Source organism: Aotus nancymaae, unplaced genomic scaffold, assembly GCF_030222135.1.
Source record: "Aotus nancymaae isolate 86718 unplaced genomic scaffold, 86718_ANA_hifiasm-v0.15.2.pri h1tg000032l_0, whole genome shotgun sequence".
In the NCBI taxonomy this organism is placed as follows: Eukaryota; Metazoa; Chordata; class Mammalia; order Primates; family Aotidae; genus Aotus; species Aotus nancymaae.
The window spans coordinates 9,734,505-9,756,376 of NW_026988445.1; the positions used below are offsets into that span (position 1 = coordinate 9,734,505).

The 21,872-nt window shown below is 38.7% G+C and overlaps 1 protein-coding gene across 5 annotated transcripts in view; it reads right to left on the reverse strand.

Annotated features, from left to right (window-relative positions):
• Nucleotides 1-10,129: 10,129 nt before the first annotated feature.
• The window catches only part of DUSP10 (dual specificity phosphatase 10), a 42,415-nt gene continuing 30,672 nt past the window's right edge, over nucleotides 10,130-21,872 (reverse strand). For all 5 annotated transcript variants that reach the window (XM_012459717.2, XM_012459714.2, XM_012459716.2 and 2 more), the window contains exons 3-4: nucleotides 14,499-14,870; nucleotides 10,130-11,381 (exon numbers count right to left, since the gene is read on the reverse strand). In XM_012459717.2, coding sequence (XP_012315140.1) covers nucleotides 11,116-11,381; nucleotides 14,499-14,870 — 638 coding nt within the window. In that variant the 3' untranslated portion in view covers nucleotides 10,130-11,115. The remainder of the gene's footprint in view (nucleotides 11,382-14,498; nucleotides 14,871-21,872) is intronic.

Sequence of the window (21,872 nt, forward strand, 5' to 3'; positions counted from 1 at the left end):
GTCAACTTCAGCAGACCACTGCATCATATCAGATATTATAGAGAGGGACTAAACTGAGCTATGTGGGGGTCAGAGCTTTTCTGATGAAGTGAAATTTAAACTGAGCCTTAAGGGATCATCAGTAATTTGCTAGGGAAGGAATGAGAGCAAAAGACTTTTCATGCATAAGAAATAGCTTGTACAAAGACTATGAGGTAAGGAGGAACATGGTGTTTTATGTAATGGGATAAGATCAATGTGGGGGAGCTCGGTGTGCCTCCAAACCAGATGAAATAGATACTATTGTAATTATCCTCATTTTTAAGCAAACTGAGCTGCAGACAGGTTAAATAATCAAGTAACCAGCTCAAAGTCACACAACTGCAAAGTGGTAGGGTGTGGATCTGAATCTCAGCAATGTTTCTCTAGAGTCTGCCATGCTATCACTTTGTGCTGTCTTTCAGCTGAGAATGAAAATGGTAGGCAAAGGCCTAAACCATGCAGAAGCCAGTAAAGCGACTTTCTTCTACAAGCAATATCAAATTCATTTCTCAAGGCATCTCTCTAGGCTGGCAGATCTTACTTAACCCATTTGGTTAGGAGACCACAGGAAAATCTGATGAAAGTTGTGGACACCCTCATTGTAATGAATGAGTCCAAACACATACACAAATTTACATATGTTTTTTGATGGTTCACAGATACCCTAGTCCATTTATAATTTCCTTAGTAGTCCAAATATTGCAGAAAAGAAACCTCTGTGGGCTGCATTTTTCCCTTGTGCTTGCCTCCCGCCTCCTAATCTCTATGTTAGACACTTTTGTGGATTCAGTTCTTGCTCTCTGCCTGCCATCTTACGAGAAATTTGTAAGCTTCTCTTCCTATTCCAGGAACAGAAGACTTTATCTTTTACTGGAGCCCTGGGGCCATGTCATTTAAAATACCTCTAGCAAGAGTATTGGGCTATGGTCAGGAAATGTTGATTTTTATCTCAACCTGCTATCTGACAACTTTCTCCCCTATTACCCTATCTATAACATGGAAATTTGTTAGCACCTATATTTAGTGCTTTCCTTGAAGACCAATATCCTGGCACTTCCTATGTGAAAATATGCCATAAAAATTCAAATGTATGTCAATAATTCAATTTACAATAAATCTACTTTTCACTGAATTATATTTGAGAGTAAAATTGTATTAGAGTATTGAATTATATTTCAGAGTAAAATTCTCTGACTTCTTCATAATTGTTTCTGAATTTATAGGCAGTATTCAGAAAAGTGTTCTGAGACCTTTGGAAAAAAATGCCATATAAATGCAGAGCATTACAACTATAATAATAATTATTTTGCTGCTCTTCCACCATCAATCCTGACACTATTTCCCCCCCCTACTTCCAATCAGCTATTTTCTTCTTCCCATTCAAAATAAAGACAGAGAGCTTTAAATTAGCTAAAGATTAAAAAAAAATAGATCCTTGAGGTACCGTCTGCTGTGACAGCCTTATGAAGTAGAGGAGAGCTTTTTGATACTATCCCACACACCAGCTTATGAGAGCTGTTAAATATTCTGGAGTTTTATAAGCCAACAAGTATTTTAGATGTCAAAAGCCAATGGAATAAAACTGCTCTGATCACTCAGTAATAAAATACTAATCAATACTACAAGCAAGACACCGACCTAGGTGTTATAGGGAAGACCAAGTACCTCTTTAAGCTATAGTCTAAATAGATACACGGGAGGCTGTGGGCCCCTCAAGGGTAGAGTCTTCTTAATAAACACTTGCCATAGTTTGGGCAAGAATATAAAGTGAAAGATATAAATGAAAACACATGTTTGTTGAATGAACAAACAAATGGATAAATGTTTGTTCATTGAGAAGATGAACTTTTAAGTTCATCTAGCATTGAGAAGATCACTTTTAAGAGAATTCTAGACACTCATGTCCAGATTAGCAGAAAGGAAATGTCTTTCTGATGACTTTCTTGGAATTGACATATGTAAGGAGCAAGTACTAATGAATAAATACTTGTGTTCTATTCTTTTCTTTGGGCCTTTTTCTCTACCTCTCTAACTTCTCTTGCTCACTTGGTAGAGTATAATCCATTTGAAATACTGCTCAGTGGAGCCCCCAGTGGTTTAGTAGAACTGTGAAATTTGATATTATTTTCTTAAAAAACTCTCCTCTGGGGGTAGTAACATTTGTCAGTCTCCTAGTTTTGGCTTTTTTGTGCAAAGTGAACTATCATGGATTAAAGACGGCCACAAGTCCTTTGCTACTCTATGCATTGAGAAGTGAAGTCTAATTTCCCAACCCTTGGATCTGGGCTTGCATTACTGATTCATTTAATAAATAGAATTTGGCAGAAGTGATCCAGTACTTCAGACTTTAAGTGATTTAGAAGACTTACAACTTTTATCCATGCCTTTTGGAATACTTGTTCTTAGAAACTAGCTGCCATGTTTTCAGGAAGCCCAAGCATCCCCATGGAGAGGTCCATGTGGAGAGGAGCCAAGGTATCGAGTGGATAACCCTGGATGCGTTCCAAGTCAACTGTAAGAAGCACTTACCAGTCATTTGAGAAAGCTATCTTGGAAGTAGGTTCTCCAGCCAGATGACATTTCTTATCTTCATGAGTTTATCAGAGATGAGCTGTCCCTATTGAACCTGCCTAAAACAGATTAGTGAACAAAACAATTGTTATTGTTTTAACTCGCTAAGTTTCGTAGTAGTTTATTATGCAGCAATAAGCAATATGCCAAAATAGTCAACAAAAGGAACTCTTAAAGTATTATGAAGATGAGAGCCACCAACAGGAATTGAAACAAAACGCAAGGATGGTGATTCCTACCAAATTCCCGATTTACTTTCCCTATTTATCCTATGCAGAACACAGATGAATTTTGGAGAATGACAGTGAATTTTTAATATCTCAATCAGATGTTGGTTCCAATTGCAGCTGTTGTTCCAAATGTAGTTTCATTAATGGAACAAATCGATATGGCTACTAGCATGTGGTCAGGAGCCATTGAGCTGCCAAATACTTATTTCTCTATACCTGTTAATAAAGTCCAGAAATTAGCAAATTGTAGCTCATTGGCCAAATTCAGACTACTGGATTTTTATAAATAAAGTTTTATTAGAGCATGGTTACATTCATTTATTTACATATTATGTATGGCTGCTTTTGTGCTACAACAGCAGATTTCAGTAATTATGGCAGAGACAGTATGTCTTCCAAATTCTAAAATATTTATTTTCTAGCTCTTTACAGAGAATGTTTGCTAACCTCTGGAAATGTCATCAGAAGCAACTTGCTTCCAGCCAACAGGGTTAGTAATATACCTCCACTGTCCTACTTCAGGGCTATTTCAACTTTACAGCCCTGTGTTATAATCTAGTCCACAGGGACCATAATTATCTATCCATTCCACCAGATACCATGCAGATACATTCTATCATGCTTACTGTACCTGGTAAACAGGATGAAATAACTAGTTTTAGATATGTTAAGAGACTTGCATACCAAAGAGTGATAAATAAATTCCACAAAATTCAGTAGTTTATATCCACTGAATATGTTATTGAAATCTGTAGTGATTTACTTGTTTTGAGCATGCCAAGATACTCCATTCGTGAACATGATGACAAGTTGCTGTATCTGACCTCTCTTACCACTAAGAAAGAGGGACAATGTCTAATTGGCCTTCGTGGATTTAAACTGAATATATATCTCATTAGGCATGCTACTACAATCCATTTACCAAGTAAGATGTAAGGTCATTAGTTTTGTGTGCGGTCCAGAACAAGAAAAGCCTCTACAGTAGTTCAAGGCTGCCGTGCAAACTGCTCTTACATCTAGATCCAGTAGATTCCATGGCACTAAAAATGTCTATTAGGCAGGAATCCTGCATGAAGCCATTAACCTGATAGGTGAACCATGGAGCAGGCATTTAGAATTCTGGAGCAAAACTATAACAACTTCTTCAGAAAAATTATTCTTTCAATTCAGAAATTCTTTTTTCTTCAAAATTCTTCTTTAGAATACCAGTTTGAAACTGAAAGCTTGATCATGGACCATCAAGTTATAATGCAACCTGAACTACCCATGATGAACTAAGTGTTGTGGATCCATCAAGCCTCTAAGTTGGGCATGAAGTATAGCATTCCATGATCAGATGTAAGTAGGGTTTTTGAGATCAAGCACAAGTACATTGAATAAGCAAGTGACCCAGTTATCCATGGTGTCTATTTGTGCTACAATAGCTTCAGAATCTTACACCCATGGCCTCATGGGAAGCACTCAGTGACCAGTGGACTGAAAAATATTTGGCCTTGTTTACAGAAATTTTTGCATGATATTCTGATATCATCCAAAACTGAATGACTACATCACTGTGGCCCTACACTGGTGGTATGGGGAAGAAAAATTTTCCCAGTAGGGAGAACTTCCAGCAGTGTACCTAATTGTTCATTTTGTTTCAAAGGAAAGAGAGCCAGGGGTACAAATCTACATTGCTTCATGGGCAGTAGCTAATAGTTTAGATGGATACTAAGAGACTTAGAAGAAACATGACTGGAAAATTAGTGAAAGGAAAATCCGGGGAAGAAGGAAATGGATAGATCTTCCTAAATGGGCCCATGTGAATGCTCATCAAAGTTCAACCTCAGCATGTATGGATCTTAATAATGGGCAAGAGGACACATTCTACAGACCTCTATCAGGTTTTTCTCTCCAGTTTCTTCTGTCCTTGACCAATAGGTGCATGAACAAAATAGCCATGGTGGTAGACATGGAGGGTATGTGTGAGTTCAGCAACATCACAAGGCATGAAAGGGCGGTATTTTGATCTTGCTCCATAAAAAACTTACTCTTCATAGGGATTTGTCTTCCCTATCTGTAATACCTTTGCCAAAATCAGCATCTGTGGACTTATAGAATTCTTATATCTTATTTCCCATCATGATATTCCACAACGCTTTGCTTTTGACCAAGGAACTTCCTTTGCAGCAAATAAAGAATAACAGACTCATGATCATGGAATTCATTAGTCTTAACTTGTTATCCGTCACTCTAAAGCAGTAGAAAGGTGGAATTCTTCTTTTAACAATTTATTTACTGTGCTAGATGGATGAAAACACTTTGTAGGGCTAGGATAATGTCCTGAAAGATGCAGTAAATTCTCTAAATGATCCATCAATGCATATTGCTGTTTCTCCCTTATCCAGATTTCATAGATTCAGGAATCCAGGGGTGAAGATGGAACGGACTCCTCTCACTGTCACCCATAGTGATCAACAGCAAAATTTATTCTTTCTATTCTCAATTTTAGACTCTGCTGGTCTAGAAGTTCTGGTTTCCAAGGGAGAGATGCTTCTAATAGGAGATACAGCTATGATTCCATTAAGACAGAAGTTGATACTCCCTGCAGGCGACTTTGGGCTCCTTGTGCTAAAGAATCAATAAGAAAAGTAAGATATTGATGTATGGGCTGGGATGACTATGACTATCAAAGGGAAATTGGATTACTACTAGCCTATAGGAGTAAGAAAAAGTGTGCCTGGAACTCAAGGTCATATCTTATACCTTCAAGTCTTGTAATTACTTTTGTTAACGTAATAAGCAAAGTAGGCGGAAAATAACCCAATGCGGGCTCAACTGCAAAAGATTGAATCCCTCAAAAATGAAAATTGAGATCACCCCAACAGGCAAGAAACCATGACTAGGCAATGTGCTTGCTGAGGACACAAGTATATGGAATGAGTAGTGAAAGAAGGAAGTTATAAATACCAGCTATGACCACAAGATCAGTTGTAGAAATTAGAAGGAAAGGATTATAAATATTTATTTCTTAATATAAATATATTTGGTTCTATATTAGCCAATTCTTTTTTTCTCCCATCCACCATCTAATATAAAATGGGGTAATGATAATTAGTCTTTGTATTAGTTCCCTAGGGCTGCTATAACAAAGTAGCACAAATTGGGCGGCTTAAAACAACAGAAATTAATTTTACTGCAGTCTGTATGCTAAAAGTCCAAAATCAAGGTGATGGCGGAGTCACTTCCTTTTCAGAGGCTCTGAGGGAGAATCTGCTCAATGACTGTCTTGTAGCCTCTGATGGTTGCTGGTAATCTTTGATGTTCCTTTGTCCAATCTCTGCCTCCAGTTACTTGACATTCTTTGTGTCTGTCTTCAAATTCCCCTCCTCTCATAATTACACCAGTCACTGAATTAGAGCCCACCATAATCCAATATGACTTCTTCTTGATTATATCTGCAAAGAACCTATTTCCAAATAACATCATATTTACAAGGTCCAGGTTTAGCACTTCAACATGGCTTTTTGACAGACACAATTCAACCCATAACATCCTTATATCTCAATATATTTAAAATACATGACATCGAAGGGAAAGTGGATCTCAGCTAAAAAAGGACTGCACATCATCCCCAAAATGGACAAAGTAACCTATGAGGCTATGTATCCTCTTTTTTTGTGTGTGTGTGTGTTTGTGTGTGTGTGTGTGTCACTGTCTGACTCTATCAAGCAGGGTGGAGTGTAGTGGTGCAATCTTGGCTCACTGCAATCTCTGCCTCCTGGGTTCAAGTGATTAGAGTAGCTGGAATTACAGGTATGTAATTCCTCTATTATGCAGGAATCTGCATGAAGCCACTAACCTGATAGGGGAATCATAGAGCATGTACCACTATGCCCATCTAATTTTTGTATTTTTGGTAGAGACAGGTTCATCATGTTGGCCAGGCTGGTCTTGAACGTCTGACCTCAAGTGATCCACCCACCTGGGCCTCCCAAAGTGCTGGGATTACAGGCATGAGCCACTGCGTCTGGCCGTTTTTTGTTTTCAGTGTGTTTTCATCTGTAGAACTGATAGTTGCATCATATTTGGTAGAAGCAACATTTTGCTAATGTCTTCATTTGGAAGTTACATTTAGTTAAGAGAAGTGGACATGGATGCCAAGACGGCAAGGGATGGATTACGATAGTTTTCTACAGTATCAACCTAGCTAAATCGGGAACTATATTTTCCAGAATTTCCTCTCCTGATTCACATTGAGTTAAGGTTAGCCTTAAGGGAAATTTGCATGAGGTTGGAAAAGCAGAATTGAAGAAGCAGGCATTTGAAGGGGGCACCAAACTCTATGATTGCAAGCACACCTTTTCCCTGATGTGGTGACTCACCTGGACTTGGTGAAGCAGCTGTGATCGAAGTTCCAAAGTTCTGTCTTCAGTTTTGCCAAGTCCTGTGCTTGGTAGGTCTTCAGCTCTCTGGCAGAGAGCACTAGATCCCTCTGGAAGCCACCCACATTGAGGTTGGTAAAAGGCTGATATGGGTTCCAGTTTTTCCTTCTAATTCCATTTCTTCTTCGTTCTCCTCTAGTTCATACCCAGCTTTTGTTACTGATGGCTGTGCTGACCCAGAGAATTCAGCCTATTATCAGACAGATGCAACACACTCCCATTGACTTCTTCATCACATCCCACACTTGTCTGAGGTCTAATCCCTGGAATAAACCCCTCATTCTATATCACTGTTTCTGCTTCTTATTAAACCCCTATACGTGCACCTTGTACCAAACACTGAAAAGGTTGTCACGAAGGAAGAAATCGGGAACCACAGGAAGCACTGGTGTTCATATTCTACCACCTCAAAAAGGCGGGAAGTCTTCTATAGATAGGTGTAATTTGGAGCACTTCTGAATTATGGCCCATCTTTCTGGGTGCCAGTGCTAAATAGTAATTTTCCAACCCCCTTCATCTGACCCCCATCCATATGCAACAACTATCTCCAATCAGAGGTTGAAACCAAACAGCAATCTATATTTCCTGGGATTGTATGTTTCATGTTTGGGGAAAAAAAACATAAATAAAATGTATTGTGGCCTATTTACAAGAGCCTGTTCCCAAACAAAGTGAAGGTCATCACCGATTGATCTGTATTTAATTTGGCTCATTGGACTTCTTATTATGGGAATATCTAGTTGAGCAATTTATTAGCATTCTATCTGAGTCAGCCTCTGGAGTGTAATTCAGGTCCTAGTTCTTTACTCTGACATAATTTTTTTATTCTTTTCCTTTTAGCCTCCCGTTTTCTCCTGTTTCTCATATTTCATTACAAAAGGACATCTTTCCCCTTTACTGCCAGCATGTGATTGTCGGGTTGTGTACATTTCTTCTTGCATATTTTCCCGTGTACATGTTTTCCGTTTGTCAACTTCTCTGCCCTACCTCCCATGTTGCCTTTTCTTATCTGGAAGAAACTGGCACAAACTCTTTCAAGAAATAAAAACCCCCTATCCTGGTTAACATGCATTGATTGGAAAAGCATTAACTACTGAAATAAATGTAATATATATATAGAAAGTTGAAGCTGCTATTTTGTTCAGCTCAAGATAACAATGCTTGCTATATTTTTTAAAATTAATTACAGATTCATTTTCCTAAGTAATTAGATTCACTTAGTGTAAAACAACCCTTGCTGGATTCTGAGAATGGTTCATGCATTGGTCAGGGACTTGGCTTTCTTGGGAAGATACAATTATCTCCTAGGGCAGCCCTAAAGCTCTCAGACAGCTAGTGAGGCCCAGCAACCTGTGGAGTCTGGATTCTAGAGCTATGGCATGGTTAATCTGTATTATTTTCATAAAGTGGTTAACATTCCTTATGACGAAATAGAGGTTAAGTGACTCAGAGATTAGTAGAAAAGACCTGAGTCCCTCTCAGGATCCTTGGTATTCTGATTGGCAGGATTACTATTTGCCCCAGGATAGGCTTTCTCTCAAAATTATAAACTTCCAAAAACATAAATCATTTCCATGTGGATAAAGATGAGAAACTATATTGATTTTTCTCCTTGTTTTGTTAGAAAGAAAGAAAAAAGAGAGAAAGAAGGAAGGAAAGAAGGGAAGGGAGCAAAGGAAGGAAGGGAGGGAGGGAGAACTCAGAAAAAGCAGAAGGAAAGAAGGAAGAGAGAGAGGGCAGCAATATACCTTACATACTATCAGAAATTTAACATTCAGACTTAAAATAACAAAAATGTCTGATAAAGTACCATGTATTTTAAATCACGAATTATATATCAACCTGACTCCTTAAATAAACTCTAGCATCAAGGAAATTGTCTGAAGAGTAGAAAGTACAAAGCAGAGATTTACTTTTCACCTGATTAATACTTTGTATTAAAATAATCAAAAACAGCTCTGTTAATTGCTGTTAAATTCAGTTTCCACTTTTCTATAAAATTAAAATTATTTTTGGTAGAAAAGCCACGTTTTAAAAAATGTCAAAAAATATTTTAACATTTTCAAGCCAACATACACAAAATTATTTATGTCAAATGCCATCACATAGACTCCAACATGCCAGATTCTTCAACTCTTTTATTCACCCCAGGCAAATTTCAGTTTGCCATAAATCTTCCTTATGGCCAAGTTCCACTAGACTTCTATTTTAATTAAACATAGAAAATATTTGCATTATGTTTTTCCCATACCCCCAACCCTCCATCAACAGTGAGTTGGGAACCCAGCTATGCGTTAACCCAGTGTTATAAGGAAGCTGTACATATGTACAAAGCTGAGTTTCAGTTCTCTGGGAAAAGAGTAGGCAACAGCAATTTGCTGCAATGCATTACATGTTAATGTCACCAAAGATGTCAAATGAGCAAGTGACAACGGAGGGGTCAGGGAAACATCAAGATCCCGAAATGAAAGATTGTCATAAATATTTATCTAATAGCCACTGGAGAGATCACTGAATTCTCACCAATCAATCTGGCAGTGATTTGGTCACCAAGGTGCAAAGACAGATAGGATCTCCTTAAGTTCACTTTACACAAAGCTTCCCCAATGTGAGAGGAATTCTATTTGCAGAGGAGGATGACAGCATTGTGAGAATAGAGGGGATAGTGACTGGGTAGATCAATACTGGAGCTCTTTCACTTCCTTGCTAATTCTCTCTGCTTCACACTGAGAAGACTAGATATGTTGTCTTTCTCATCTCCCTTTCCCTATATAAAAATCTGTGTTTTATTTCAACTTTGTTATATATGCAAGTTACCAGAGCTAAGAAAGGCTTGAACCTGAGTTAAGGTAAAAGACGGGGGGAAAAAAGACACATCCCAAACCAGTTTCATTTGTATAATGAAAATAAATTTTTACACAATCAACAGAAACACACCAAGATTTTTTTTGCGAAAAATATTTTTAAATAATTTTTTCTTTTTTTCTTACATTCTGATATACATATGTAACAAGGTTTATGGCACTGTAACCAGAATCAAATCAAAAAAAAGGAAAAAGGTGGGAAGGAAAGTAACTGATATATTGTTGAATTCCTTTCTATCTCCAAGCTGGCAACTTTGCAATATTTGTCTATCATTCAGCTGCCAGCTCTAACTTGTTTGCACACTTAAAACATCATATTATTGCACAAGAAGCCAGTGAAGGCATACGGTATAATGGTCAGTTCCTTACTATTAAAAAAAAAAAAAAAAAAATCTCTTAAACCCAGAGAAGGAAAAAAAAAAAATCCAGAGCATGAAACACACAAAATCAAAGATATCCTTTGTCTCTTTAAAGAATGCCTGAAGGATTCTTAGACCACTTAAGCTGCCCTGATTTTCTCTTTGCACCAGTGAGCACAACAGGGCCTGGTTTGGTAGGTTTTTGTTTTCTATGTGGACAGCCCAGGAGGACCCCAGGCCTTGGTGATTCAACGTCTTTTCTATTTACTTTTGGTTCTTTTTAATTGGTTTAAAGTGTGTAGTATCTTCGGTCTATGAACCTGCACAGACTATTTAGTCATAAACTCTACAAATAGCTTAAAAGGAAAAGGGGGAGAAATGAGTTGTATTACATTTTTATTGTTGGCTTAAAAAAATTACTTCTTTAACCTCCCTAATTTGTCAGTTTGTGGGAGGTGAATCTCAATGGCATCAAAAGTTATAGTCTTCTCACACTTGTTAAAAATAAAGTGTTTAAACAAGTTTGTTTCCATTCACAAACTTTACTCCCAACTAAAAAAAAAAGAAAAAGAAAAAAACCAGAATCCATCCTCCTTCCTCATTGTCTCCTAATGGAGAGCAGGAATCCTTTCCATCCAGACCACCGTCACACAACTGTCTCCACGCCCATCAGCTTTGGTGTAAGGATTCTCGGTGTCACACCATTGTTTAGGTCTTCCTCGAACTCCAGCAACTGCCCCATGAAGTTAAGGTTTGGGGAGATAATTGGTCGTTTGCCTTTGACAAATTTATAAGCATCAGTCATGGTCATCCGAGTGTGCTTCATCAAGTAAGCAATGACGATGGTGGCGGAGCGGGACACCCCAGCCTGGCAGTGGATGAGAAGCCCCTTCCCACACTGGTGAGCTTCCTCTGGAAAAGGGGAGAAAGACAAGAGATCAAGAGAAGACGAAAGAGAGAGGCATGGAGGGAGAAACTTTTATCTAAACTTTGCAATGCTTTATTTTGTCGAGAAACAATGAATTAAAACAGTTTTAAAGCCAAGTATAATCTACAAGTTCATTATGTATATTCATGTCAACAACTTCCAGAACTGGCAAAAGTTGATATCAGCATGAACAAAAAGCTATACATCTACACTCAAAGAGAGGATTAAATGAAATAATTACTTATAGGAACAGTTTGCTTCACAGGTGACAGCAGTGGCCTAAAGCCAGACCTATAAACACAGTTAACTTTCATGTTGAACAAGCTACTGATGAAGTCCACTATAACAGTCACTGAACCTCTCTCAAATGTCATGTTCTCTTTTTTTCTGGAATCACACTACTGAAAAAAAAATGAAGGAAGGAAAAGGAGAGAGGGAGGGGAAAATTATACACACAAACACACATACACACACACAAATAAATGTATGTATGTATGTGTGTTTGTATATATTTATATAAATATTATATAAATAAATATATTTATATAAATAATATATTATAATATTTATATATATTTATATATAAAAATAAATAAGTATATTTATTTATATAAATATATATAATAAAATAATATAATATTTATATAAATATTTTTTGCTCTGTACAGGAACGGGCATTAAATGGATAAGAGTTTTAGTCATACTAAACCCTGATTAAGGTTAAAGGAATAAAGCTAAACTAGAAAGACACTATGTTCAGCTTCTCCCCGGAAAATCCAGCTGTTGCAAAGTTAACTAAAGACCAGTAGTATACAGGCCCAGGGTGTTACCTCTCAAGTGTTCAACCCCCTTTGCATCCACGTACGACATTCCAATATGGCAATAATGCAGAAGATGGAGGAATTCCATCAATGGCTCAAAATCCAGAGCAATTAGAAGAGAGAGACTTGCTAAGTTTTCAGATATATTAAAGACTCAGGAGAATAGCGGGTGGGCACTGACTGAACAGATTATTAATGACATTTCTAGACTGTAACGCATCCCTAAGAAAGCTTCCTTGAAGGAACACCAATTACATAAACAGGTAGGGAAGGAAAAGGGGTAGAAAGAGTAGTCATTTCACCTAAACTGCTTCTGGACCAGACTACTTCTAGTGGACCAAGAAAAAGAAAAAAAACCTGATGTAACTTTGTATCTCAATTTACAGATGAGGTTTACATCTCATAGTCAACAGTATTTCAAGAAAAGCATCTCTCTTTTTCCACTTCTTCCCTTCAGCACACAATATTTAGTTCCAAGTCAAGACTAGAAATCATGGTGGTAAGAGAATGAGCTTCTAAGTGCCCAGCTAGACCACGGTTCCACTATACACACTTGATTCAGGAATTAATAAACTGGCATAAACACTAAACTTAGATACTGCTTAGTTTATATTAGACTCTCAGTGAAGTTTATTATGTTTATAAAACCTGCTGTGTTTTTCCTAAAGCAAGACTGTGAGATTTCAGTTTATCCAATAATATAACAACGAAAATAAAATTGTGCCTGTGCAGGTTGTGATTCGGAATTGTTCTTCAGGCTAAATGCTATTTGTTATTGGTTTTGTTTTCCTTCAAAAAAAAAAAAAAGGAGGGGGGCACAGGTAAGCCTGAGTAATCTCTAATGAATGTGAGAGCTTCAGTTGAAATCCTCTTAGAACAAGTATATCTTACCCTACTCATTAAATAGAAAACAATTTCCTAACTTCCTCCAACTGGAATTAAGTCAGATGGAATCTCAGTCATAACATCATATATCAACCAGAAGTTCCTCATCTGCTCGTTGAGAAATTTTTCTTCCTCAGTGCTCCAGGTTTGGCTCAGATTTTATTAATAAAGAATCTACAGTATCTCTGCATCCTCAAGTGTTGCCAGTTGGGAACTACTTAATAAGGCATCATAAACATCACCCTAGTGTGTTGTGAAAAGCCTCAGGCTTGGGAGTCAAAAACCCTGGATTCTGGTCCCTCCTTGGACATTAGAATTCCTATGACCGTGGAGAAGTCACTTTACTTCTCTAAGTTCAGTGATCACTCTGAATGTCCTTTCAGACTCAGTATTCCACCGTCCTGTGCTGATGGCATAATTAGCAAGGAAAACAGCTTGGCAAAATGACTGGAGATATAACACTACAGTATATCCACCAGACCCCAATGGCTGTTAAACCTAAGCCTGTTTTTTTTTTTTTCTCTGACAAGGGTACACCCACTCCACTTAACTCTATTCTTCCTGGAATGGTAACAACCTGCTGTAATATTTAGGAAAAGTACTAGGCCACCCCTTTATGGTGATACGAATTGAAGTTACTTAAAAATAAACAAATGTTGAGTTTTACTATACTGCAGCTGTTCCCAAAATGATATTTGAGTCTTAAAGCAGTTTGGAGCTATAGAAGTTGCCGAAGTTAAGATTAGGATTAGGCTGCTAGTTGCTTCCTTCTGGGGATTAAAGCTTGCAGTTGCTAAAACTTCCTCCTTGGAAACTACTCTGGTTACACAACCTGATCTTTCCTACTTCAATGAGTTTGGGGCAGACTGTCAAAGAAAAGCTAGTACCATCTCCTCTTATGCTGGATGAATAAGGCTTAGCAGGGTGACAGGAAGGCATGGGTGTGTTTGGAAGGGATGTCATAGTCACCGTATGTTGCTTCCAAGGTGCTGAAGCGTGCTAGGAGATCGAATAGCAGCCGCAGCAGCTCTGGCCTCCAATTCCTCACTTTCCATCCATTCTTCTGGTTACAGAGCACATAAATGCTAACCCCTACCACTATTTCACTGAGAACCTGAGGGATGAGGATTTCTAGTTGAACGGATCCCAACAAATTCAATTACTGTTCTTTTATATTCATCCTAATGGCTTGGATACACCTGACAGGCTATGACTTAGGAGAACGCTTAGGTGGTTTCAGGTAGCAGAGCCCCCAGAAACTCCAGAGCAGTTTTTTTTTTTTTTTTTTTTTTTTTTTTTTGGCAACACAGGAGTAAACCTTGAACTTGATATCAAAGCAAGAGCCGGAGGGGAAAGGAAGGCAGAGTATAAAAATTCCCTGTGGGAGATAGTTACCAATGAACTCAAAAGCCTCTTCAAAGTATTGCCGCAGGTTCTGCTTATTGCTGTCGGTGGCCGGCAGCCGCTTGTAGTTGAACAGGCCTTTCTCATAGTGGTAGAGGGGAAGATGAGTGGTGACGTTGATGACGTAGCCGATGTTCAGCCGCTGCATGGTGTCCAGGTCCTGAGCATCCTGCTCATTGCCAAGGAACAGGAAGGGCAAGATGGGGGTGAGCTCAGCGTTCTCGATGTCAGGGGTGGTGGGGATGGGCTGAGGTAGCAAGCTCGAGGCCGCAGATGCGCCGCCCCCCACCTCCCGGCACTCTTGGAGCTGGAGGGAGTTGTCACAGAGGTTTTCATGGTTCTGCTTAAAACTACTAAGTCCACCTGGAACACAAACACAGAAGGTGAGAGTGACTGAGATTTCAGAGCTGGCAGAAGATGCCACCTCCCATTAGAGTGAGTTTGCTTGTAGCTCATGCTATTTTAAATACATACATATATATAACACCAAAACAACAACAAAAAAGTCCATTTAGAGACCCAAGACACGCTTCAGGGAATATCACTGCATAGAGCGCTTTGGAAATGTGCTCTTTCTACAAATGAGGGCATGTTCCCTTAGAGTTCCACGCAGTATCAGGCAATTTCCTCAGCTGCAAATGTGACCTGCCTCAAAGAGCCATATGCTCAGTGGCCTACATAGAACTTTGCACTTTGGGAGCCAAGAAAGGCACAGATGACCTCCCTAGGTGGATTCTCAGCACCATAGGAGCATGTTCTTGTACCCTTCATAGCTCACCTCACCCAGAGGCCCATGTTTGTTCCCAATACAGCAAAGTGGTTACAAGCAGGAACATTGGAAGAGACAGGTTACCTTGATTATAATCTGGGTACCATCATTTCCTGACACTGTGACTTAAGCAAGTGTATTTATCCCTGTGCTTCATTTCCACCATCTGTAAACTGAGGGTGATGGTGTCTCCCTTTGAGTGTGATTGTGAGCCTGAGATAAATGAATGCATGTTAAAATATTTCACAAATTTCCTGGCACACAGTAGAGCTCAGCAGGTATTCACTATTTTAATTTCTATTATTTATATGATTGCCTACAGGTGAAAGCAGCAGAGAAGTACTTGGAAAAGATAAGCCAGGATGGGGTGATTGCTCTTTCAATCTTTTTTGATATTCTCCATGTAGGTCCCTGACATTTGTCAACCCTGACTGTCAGTAGAACAGAATGTGAGAGCAGTGTGGTTCCTTATTACTCGACTTTCCAAGGCTTATGAGCACATAAACCCATCAAGAAACCTCTCATGGGTCTGCGAATGCATACTTTTGAGCTTACGGCTCTGCTCTGCCTCCCGAGAGTTATGGGTCTAGCATAAAAAGCTTATAAACTGTGCTTGTTCCTCCATTTTTAAAATGCAAACCTTCCCCTGAACAAGTTCGATCTCACTTTTGGGAATGGATCTTAGGGAAATCATCTAACCAAAGATAGTTAGCTAGATCATGGAGATGTTCACTACAATATTACCTGTTTTATAAAAACCAAAGGTCAAGTAAAACACAAAAGTAAATTAAAAGAAGAAGAAAACAAAGGAAAAGTTACTGCATTCATTCCATGGAGTATTATGTAGCCATTAAAAGAGTAGTTGCCAAAAGGATGTGAAAATAAATATTTTGGTTTAATATTAAATGTTTAAAAACCTAAGTAAAAAACATTCACCAAAAGCTGAAGGACTGTACAAAAAAAGAATACTTGTTTAAATTAGGGAATTTATGGGTCACAGTTTATTGTTTAAATTTTCTGCTAACGTTTTTACACACAATAGCATGCACAGATAAATCCAAAGGATTATTACAAAGCTCAACTTATAGAATATACATGTAAGTGCTATAAAATCTGATTGACATTATTAGTGCCAACTGAGCTCTAATTCTAATCAAACAGAACTAGATACACTCTGGCTTTCCCTTTGAAAAGAGGGGGATGTTGGAAAACTCCTATTAGCTGAAAGCCACCAGAACACAACATCTACTCTCAAAGACAGACGGCTTGTGGCTGTCTTGATAGTTCCAGGAGATAAGGCAGGCAACCCAAAGCATGAGCAGGAGACGGTTATGTTGCAATAAGGACAGGAAGTCTATCTGTTCACTAGCTTCTGAGCCTAGCGTATGTTCTTCTCCATTTCAAGTCTCATCTTTGGCAAACCACAGTGGGAAACTCCAGACCATAACCTAGACTGAGTCTCATGACTGTTCACAGCCAATGGACCCGGAGCTGGTTGTGTAAAAGAGAAATCATATTCTCCTTAAGGTATAGTTCTAACCCAAAGAAAACTCAGAGGGCAATATTATGTTCACTTTACTCGTTGAAAGTAAAAACTCAAAACCTCGCTCAGCTTTTTGAAAAGAAAAACAAGAGCTCTATACTAATTTGAATTGATTTCTAGAATTAACCTCTGCCCTTACATGATAGTTTATTCTGCTAGGCAATTATGATAATAACATTTAAACCGTAAGAGAAAATTTTGAAGTAGAAAGAAAAGAAATATGGAAAATAGAAAAACTTCACCAGTGAAGACTTAAAAAATAAATAAGATAAAAACTACCCGTTGTCGTCACAGCCTCCACAAAAGGGATTCTGGAGAGTCATTTTAAAATCTGCTCAGCTTTGCCTCCACAAAAATCCAAATTCCACACAGATTCTGTGATGGGAACCTAATTCACTTTTTTCTTCAAAAAAAGCAGTTGTTACATTTTTCATATAAGATGAGAGGAAAGAACAATAAAACAAATTCAAAAGAAGTCGCTAAATGTGGGGGAACCTCTCTGTTCTTATTTAGGGTACTCAGCTATAATTTGTCTTAAAAGCAGCTAGTTTAAAAAAAAAAAACAAACTGCATGCTAGAAAACCCCACACACAGAAAAAAGCAGCATCCAGCTTTTTAAAATTCTGCCTCTACACCTCCTTTCTCAATGACATCAGCTGGAGGCTCCCCACCTGCCCAGTTGCCATAGCAGTTACACAAAGACATACAATGACATCAGTTGGCATGATATCAGCTCTTTGAGTGCAAACAATACAAGAAGAACTACTTTGTTTAAGGCCTTTGGTGCAACTGTGTTCTGGGGAGCCAATGATGTAATGCTAACAGGTGGCATGGGCCTTCCATTTGCCTAATGGGGGGAAAAACCCATGGGGGAGCAGGGGGAGGAGGGCATTTGAGACAGACTCACAGAATGCTCCAAATCACAGAGTGTGCTTATGTGCAAAAGTATGTGTGTATTGTATGTTTAAGCCATGTAGGAACTCTGTTCATGTAATATTTGGAGGTGGGAGGAGCAGATAGAAAAGGAGATAATACAATTTAAACATGTAAGATGAACAAGGAAATTCTCCTTGAGGGGTCTGAAGAAACGGTCTCCTGTTCAACTGCCAGTCTGCTAATCAACTCGGGCATCAGTTCTCCGTAAGGCTTATGCACAGTGTATGGCAGTTAAAAACTCTCTCTGTGGATGGTTCTTAAAGCAAAGCAAACCAGTGGAAGCTCACAGTGGTGGCTTTTTCTAGAGAAGTCTGCAGGAAGGACTGTTTTCTTCTCTTGGGGAAGGGTTGAAATTGAAAGCTGGAGGGGAGGGGGAAGAGTAAGGAGAATCTGGTTTTTCTTTTCCAGTTACTTTCCCCTGACCCTACCCCATCAAATACCACCAGAGGCCAAAGTGACTGATCACTTAATGAGAAACCTTGATGATTTTACACTTGTTATTACTATAGAAGAATATTAGAATATGAGAATTAACAAACAAAGCAGAAGCAGCAGAGTATGGAGGTGAAGAGCAAAGGTTAGAGGCAGACACACCGAGCTGCAGTTATGATTCTGCTTCCCAGCAGCTGTGAGACCCGGTGCAAGTCAGGTTCTCTCATTAAGCCGCAGTTTACCAATCTATTAAGTGGATGCAATATCATCTACCCATCAGGGTCATAGTTCAGGAAGCCTATGTGAAGGTTTTGATACACAACCAGGTGTTCGATACATAATGTCTTATTACCCCCAATATCATCACCTTTGTCCTAAACTCCAACAGATCTATGCACACACACAGTCCATGAGAGCCCTAAGTGCAGTGCAGGAATTCAGAGCAGGGGTATTGAGGCTGGACTTCTTGGGTCTGAATCCCCAGCACAGCCAAACACTAGCTATGAGACCCTGGGCAGGTTTCTCACCTGTCTGTTCCTCAGTTTCCCTGTATATAAAACAGGGATATAATAATAGTACCTACCTCACAGCACTGTTGTAATGATTAAAGTGTTTAATAAATATAAAGTACTTTAAAACAATATCCAGCACATTATAAGTGCTTTTTCTTTTCATCACTTTGGGAAACTACCATTTTAAAGATATATATTTTACCAATCTGCTTAATATAAAGACTCTACATAAGTAAGCTAATGTTCCTGAGTTTTTACTTCTAAAATTTTATTTAACAAAAAAGAATTAGGAACGAAGGTATCCGAGCAGTTTTAAAGTTTGCATACATACTTTTAACATAAAGAAAGCAACCGCTCCCGATTTTTCCTAAACAAATATATCTGATTTCACTTTGTTGGTCCTAGCTTTCCTAATAGGAGGACCGTATGTCTTTGGATTTCTGGTTACTGGATTGGATTTTGAAAATAAAACTGTTCTTCCCTCCTCCTTCCCTCCCTCTAATTTCTTCCGAGGTGGCTAACTTCCCTATGTGCACAACAGCCTGCAGTTATCAGTGCAAATATTTTCTAGGCATGAGCAACAATGTTGGGGGGTGGTGAGGTGGGGTGGGGTGGTTTGGGGGACAGCAAACATTTTCAAAACTTAACAGTAGGTTCTCTGCCAAAATGAGTATGATCAGTACATGAATTCTAAATGGCAACAACAAAGAATACCTAGCACCCCTAAAGAAATATATGTGGAAATACCACCCGCCAGTTTCTTCTAACAGAAGGTCGGTTCAGTGACAGTCCTACTGAAGCAATGGATTCTAGTTTTAGTGGGAAATCTCTCTTTACAGATGCATTTCAGCTCCTGTTGCTGTTTTGGCTACTGCAGTCCTGGAAACAGAAGAGTCCTCTGTAATGTGATTCAGAAGCAATGCGCTGGGTGGTGAGTTAAAGAAACCACATCCAAATGCAAAATCTATAAGCAAGAGATTTTTGTATTCTAAAGGTGTACAGCACTTTGTTGTCTTACCCTAAGCTAGAAAGTGAGCTGTTTCCAGAAATTTAAGCAATAACTCACTGAAGGTCAGGAAATAGAAGTAATGTCCAAAGACCAGGGGGAGGGGTGTAGGCTAAAACTGGACTCTAGACAGTTTGCTATAAACATATTGATCACCCCTCTCTGTTGCCTACTTTTATTTACTGAGTAACTAGTCTTTAAAAGTAACACAGTACCTTGATGATAGTGGTTAAGATCACAGACTGGAGCCAGACTGCTTGAGTGAAAAATCCTGACTCCTATCACTTACTTTGTAACCTTGAACAAGTTATTGATGTCTCTGCATCTCAGTTTACATATCTGTGACTTGTATATAATAATATCTATCTCACAGAGCTCTCAACATGGATAAAATGCTACATGAGAGTTAGGTGTTTTATTTTAAGTGGGAGAAACACTGGTGTAAGATAGATACTATTTTGTGTATACCAAGAACAGATGAATGCTATGATATACTCCATGGAAACAGTAGAACATCAGAGCCACTCAAGATTCTATAAACACAAGAATCTTGTGGAAGAACAAAGCCAGGATGAATTGGAGCTGATGTCAGGCTTCCAAGGCTGAAATCTTCAAAGACAGGGTCGGAGTGACTTCATAAGTTTCAGGGCAGAATATCACCGATCTTAACAGGAGAAGCATGTGAGGGGTACCAGCTTGATCCACAAAGATTATTTCTACTTCTTGTTTTCTATGGAATTATCTTTATCCTCAATAGATGTGATTGGGTATTTTACAGTAGGAATTGGGTATTTTACAGTAGGAATGATTTTCAAGTGAACTTGAAAGTACCCTACTGTTAAATACCAAGGAAGTTTAAATTGTCTCATGATCTTATCCCCAGGGAACTTGTATTTCTTTCCCAAGAAGAGTGAAGGGAGGCCATATCAAACAGAGACAGAGAGAGTGGAATGGGAGTGCTGTCTCACTAGATGTAAGGTATGAAACAAGAGATAAAGAAGTATTTCTCTTACACAGGGAAGAGAGAGATTTAGGAGGCTGACTGTGAGTCAGAGAAGTCTTCTTATGGTCACGTCATTTGACCACTTCCCTCAAACCAGTGTGGTCTGGCTTACATGTGAAATGCCTAATGTGTGAAAAGATACAAACGAGGAGGTACTGCAAACTTAAAATGCACACACATATACATAAAACCTCAGATCTATACATATAATATCATGGGATCTTGAATCCCACTGAATATCCATCCATATTATTTGGCTTGTTATATTATTAAGTCTTTTAGGAAGATATATCTACAAATAATTTAGTTCCTCCACTCATGGGTTTTTCCCGTGTAAAGGAGACACAAGTTATCTACAGATATATCTTAAAAACCAACTCTAGAAAAGACAGTGGATAATACATAAAGCAGCAAAAAAACAAAAACAAAACAAAACAAAAAAAGAGAGAGAACTTTGCCTTGGATTTAGAATAGTGGATCTGCCACATGCCAAGTGTGTGACTTTTTGAAAGTTATTGAAGTCTTCTGGGCTATCTTTCCATAACTATAAAATGGGATACTACTACTTAGGTCTGTCGTAATGATTCAACGAGATTGTGTGTACAACAGCCATCCTGGTATTTTAAGAAGGCATTCCAACCCTGCAGCTATTGGAATGATTGTCAATGGAGCAGCAAAGCTAACTAGCACTGGAGGTAGTCAGATGCAAGAAGATGACCGGAGACTACAGTGGTCAATGTTAGTGTTGCTAGAGATGAACCTCTGATGCTGGTACAGTTGGTTCAGAGCAGTGGGGAAAAGGAGACCATTCTGCAGAGGCAACCCCATGCAAGGGCATCACCAGAGTGGGAGGACAAAGCAGGACCCATGAGGAGAGCCCACTGTGGCTCTGCTCTGCTAAGGGTGTACTCAGTGCTGTTAGACTAGTCTACACTCCATCACTGCCGGAGGAAGTGGCATGCAGAGTGGGGGCTGGGGCTGGTGGTTGGTGTGGTCTCCCTTGAAAACCTCATTTATATTTAGTTCTTTATGTCTACAAGTTTTAGAAGCATTGAAAAAAAAATTTTTAAGTCATATCAAATAGCCAAAAATACATTTCTGGTAAATTTTCTAGAAATATATGTGTATTTCTAGAAATTTTAGAAATAGACATAGAAAAGTTAT